This window comes from Poecilia latipinna, unplaced genomic scaffold (genome assembly GCF_001443285.1).
Source record: "Poecilia latipinna isolate Pla-1442-1.1 unplaced genomic scaffold, P_latipinna-1.0 Scaffold617, whole genome shotgun sequence".
Taxonomy (NCBI): Eukaryota; Metazoa; Chordata; class Actinopteri; order Cyprinodontiformes; family Poeciliidae; genus Poecilia; species Poecilia latipinna.
In genome coordinates this window covers 334,625-338,926 of record NW_015113233.1, presented here as the reverse complement: position 1 = coordinate 338,926, position 4,302 = coordinate 334,625, and the positions used below count along the sequence as shown (strand labels likewise).

General features: G+C 38.9%; 1 protein-coding gene across 2 annotated transcripts; it reads right to left on the bottom strand.

Moving 5' to 3' along the window:
- Window positions 1-3: 3 nt before the first annotated feature.
- LOC106953970 (matrilin-3-like) lies at window positions 4-3,178 on the bottom strand. Of its 2 annotated transcripts, none has more exons than XM_015043137.1 (3): window positions 2,799-3,178; window positions 1,361-1,936; window positions 4-73 (listed from the first exon to the last, which is right to left on the bottom strand). In XM_015043137.1, the coding sequence occupies exons 1-3, from the start codon at window positions 3,058-3,060 to the stop codon at window positions 30-32; spliced, it is 882 nt and encodes a 293-aa protein (XP_014898623.1). In that variant the 5' UTR covers window positions 3,061-3,178; the 3' UTR covers window positions 4-29. The 2 variants fall into 2 exon arrangements, with proteins under 2 accessions (XP_014898623.1, XP_014898622.1); XM_015043136.1 differs by having other exon boundaries at window positions 1,262-1,936; window positions 2,799-3,176.
- Window positions 3,179-4,302: the final 1,124 nt, after the last annotated feature.

The window sequence follows — 4,302 nt, the reverse complement described above, 5'->3', positions numbered from 1 at the left end:
CTTACGTGAGCATGTTTTCTTGTCTGGATTCAGGATGTAGCCAGGGTGACACTTGCAGATGTACGAGTCACCACTGTTGACACAAATATGCTGACAGTTGTGTCCTTGATCACACGGATCCAAACCTAAAAGGAAACACTTCACTGTCTGATTGGCTTATGCTTACTAAAATCACAGTAAAATCAGTTTTCCTTGTATTATTTGGTTAGTCTGTGAGTATTGAGATAATCTGCCACATGCAGGTAAGGTTGTATGATCTTTGTTATTCAGCTGAAGAGATGTCACATTTATCTTATGTGATTTGAATTTTATGTATTTGTAAGACGTATTTAAGTAGTTCAGTTTCTATAAATTCCAACTACAGCCCATCCATATGTGAACCATGCAGTCAAATAAAAAGTGAACCCAATCACAAAACTTGTCTTCAGTGAGGATTTTACCATTGCTGTAAAACACAAGTTGTTCACACCAAAACCCCCAAATACTCTTTAGGTTCAACTGTATGTTTAACAGGAAGCTTTTTCCAAGGGACCAGTTATTTGCGATGTTTGAGCTAGTGAATGTCATCGTAAGAAATGTATTTAGTATTTAGTCTTCAGCACAGGTCCAAGCTAAGTACATTAGCTTTGATAGAGTATGGTTGCTTAGCTGAGAAATGTGTGTAAAGCATTTTTTTCTTTAAAATATTGTAAAAAGAATCAAATGAAATGTTTTAAACCACAAGGTATGGTTTAAAACTTCTTTAGGAAAGTGGCTGTGTTTAGTCAAGTTCTAAATATAAGAGAACAAAAGAAATTTCCTACTTAAAAAATAATGCCAATAAAAGACTTTTCTGATGCTTTTTTTTAAAGCTCTAATTGCAAAGCAGTTGCCTTTAGTGAGTTCCTGCTTTAGACAACTTTTTAATGGCTTGCAGCACTTATTACAGCAGCAGCAGCACATTTCTGTGAACAGAATAGACAGCATCATATGAAGTTTCCTACATTTTAAAGAATGTGGTCAGAATCTGAATTGTCTCTTCTTTAAGTTGGTTAGTGTGGAACTTATTATTTATGCTTAATGCTTACTGCATTAATACCACTCAGTGTTTTCAGTTGCTGGACGTCTTTTCAGTAGCATGTCCAAATAGTGATAAATTAGTGGTTGTCTTTGTGCTGCACTTAAAATTAAAGAAGAGGACCACTAGCCTTAGAATGAAGATCCTCTCTATGGTGCTGCCCATATGCTCACAGGTGAATAGAATAGGACCGATCTGACATACCGTTGTTCCCTTCACTGACACGCTTATTATCGTCTTTCCTGTCATTTAGGCCTAGTCCGTTATCATCAATATCTGCACTCCCATTATCATCATCCTTACCACACAAAGTTTCCCTAAACTTAGACGTAAGCTTCTCGATCACACCATAGGTCTCCACATAGAAGACATGGTCATCGTGTGGCTGGCTGGCCATAAGTTTCAGGGAAGCCATATCAGCTCTGTCAACTCCCACTGCATAGATTTCAATCCCAGATGCTCTGGCTGTGGCTGACACCTCCTCCACCTTGTCCTGAGGTCTGCCATCGGTCACTATAATAGCCACCTTAGCAATGTTCATGGAAGCGGATCGGGCCCCGGCCTCCTTGGTGAAGGCTTTTTCCATGGCGGTCCTGATGGCCATTCCCGTCATGGTGCCTGAAGCTAAGGGCTCAACTTGGCCGAGTGCCTGCTTCACAGATGATTTGTCAAAAAAAGTGTTGAGGAGGAACTCAATCTTGACTGTGCTCGCATAATTAACGAGGCCGACACGAGTGGCATCTCTGCCGATGACCAGGCTGTCCACCATGTCCTGCAGGAACTCCTTGGCCTTTTTAAATTCAACAGGGCGCACACTGCGTGAACTGTCCATGATGAAAACCAGGTCAATTGGGCGATTTTTGCAGTTAGTTCTTGTTGCTGTAAAGAAAAAAGAACAATTTTATTAGATTCGTTATATGTTCTCTTTTTTGTAAGCAGAGAGAAAAAAATATCCTTACAAGGAAAAGTGAATTAGGTGTTTTATTAGCTACTTGTATTTTGACATTTGTGTATCATGTCTATATATGTGTTTCATGCGTTATTTGATTGATTTTCTTATTTTATAACATGACAGCACACATGCACTGCATTTGCCATCACTGGCATCCATATGTATTCATGTATTTTTCTTTTTTTATGTATTTTTCTTTTTTGTTTTATTGCATAAGCCCAATAACAGAAAAGACAAACGTTCTAATATTATATTTGATTTTACTGGTTGGTTAATTTTCTTCCAGAAATTATATTGAAAATATGTTTAGCACAAAACAATGAACAAACAGAAAATAAAATTATATATATATATATATATATATATATATATATATATATATATATATATTTCACACATTTCAAAAATTTCACACATTTTTCTGTACATAGTTCTTATGTTGAGATGTTCAGTGCTTGCTACTGATTGTTGCTGGATAATCTCCAGCAGGCTGCAAGGAGCCAGATGGTGCAGCTTTACGCTGAGATGGCTTGGACCCATGAAACCAAGACTTATTGCGATCAATTTAGCAAATTAAGAAAAGTGTGTGTGTCGGAAGAGAGCTAAATAGTGCTCTCTTCCGCATCCAAGTTTGAGTTGTATTATTATTTTAAGTGCTAATAAACCAGTAACAATTTCTACTGCAATGGGATGTCAAATAAACCCTACAACCGCATGGTCTAGCTAGCAGTTAAAATGATCACGGGAAAAAAAAAAAAAAAAAAGAAAGAAAAAAAAAAAACGCCCAACCTGCGTCATCTCTCAGTCCCTCGTGCCCCAGGTAGATGTCGGCATTTTTCCGCGCTCCCCGCTGCAGCTGGACGCTTCTCTCGCCACCCCGCCGGACCTCCTGAAAGCCTTTCTCACTCTGCGCCTCTACAGACGCTAAGTCCGCTGATAGGTCATAGCGCCCTGTAGACACCTGACGGTGCAACCGGGGCTGTGGGAGAGAGCCCTGAGATCCGGCCGCCAGGATACCAAAGACCACCACCTTCCACACTAATGAAACCATCTCGACTTCGTCCAACTGGCTTACAGCAGGGTGAACTCCTATTTATATCCTGCACGACCACTACCCATAAGGCGTGGAGAGTCGGGGATCCAATCCAGACCCTTTAAGTCGTTAAATGAGGGTAAATCCAATTTATCATAGACTAAAGACGTTCTGAGTTTAAAGCTTCTTAAATTTTTTCACTTTCTGAAGTTGATATTGGGGATGATTTTATAAAAATGTTTTTGCATAAATGATAGTGTCTGACAAAAACCTGTTGGGTTTTTGCATATATAATATGCAAAAACCCAACAGTTTTTTGCATATTATTTATGCAAAAACTCTTATACCCCAGAGTTACGCCAAATGCAACCATTTAACATAAAAAGCTACCTCTGTGTGAATGTAAATTTCATAATAAATCCACTGCAAACTTCCAGGGTCTTCATGTAATACCTCAATGGTTAACAGACTATAAGAGAAAGAGAGAAAAAAGGGACGTGAAGCATACCAGATGGGCCAGTTGTGAAGTTGTGGAGAAGTTTAATGCAGGATTAGGTTTCGAAACAATATCTCAAGCTTTCAACATCTCACAGAACTCTCCGTGAGATTGAAATCTAAGACTTGTCCACCCACCTAAACTGAAGCACGGGGTGGCAGGCCAGGGAGGTAAATGCACGCCAGTAGTGGACAAAAGTTGTCTTAGGATTCAATGGCCTTGAGACAGATGGAGGTTCACCTTTCAGAAAACCAGTGAACTGAAACTAAAATGAAATGGTATAAATCAAATCATACTAATGTGCTGTAATGTTGCAAAAAGACTCCCAACACACTCAATGCGCTTTCATATTTAAAGTGATTAAATATTAAGATGTTTTTAGCCCTAAATTAAGGTTAAAATCAATTTTGAACAGTGATCAAAAAAGTGAATTTGTATGAAGCATGCCCTCTCATGGAAATTAGTGTAAACTGCAGCAGGGGTACATTTATTTTTCAGACTGGTTTATGTGCAGAACCACTGTGATGATGACACGCAGTGAGGGTGATAAATCCGTAGAAGGATGATTTGAATTACCTTTCTACTTTAATGTCAGTATCCTGTACTAACAATATCAACAGAAAAGAGTCTGAGAATGCAAATGATCGACAACAGCATAGGCTGTTTTGGATCTTTATTAGATAAACATTTTCCAGGAACCAGCTGACAAGGAAGGGGACAGAAACCACAGCACACACATCTGATCAAACTGTGTGAGCACCATG

Coding starts and splice junctions, on each gene's coding strand:
- LOC106953970 (XM_015043136.1), bottom strand. CDS start 3,060: ATGGTTTCATTAGTGTGGAAGGTGGTGGTCTTTGGTATCCTGGCGGCC. Junction 1,937..2,798: donor GGGACTGAGAGATGACGCAG/GTTGGGCGTTTT, acceptor TTTTCTTTACAG/CAACAAGAACTAACTGCAAA. Junction 74..1,261: donor TGTCAGTGAAGGGAACAACG/GTATGTCAGATC, acceptor TTGTGTCAACAG/TGGTGACTCGTACATCTGCA.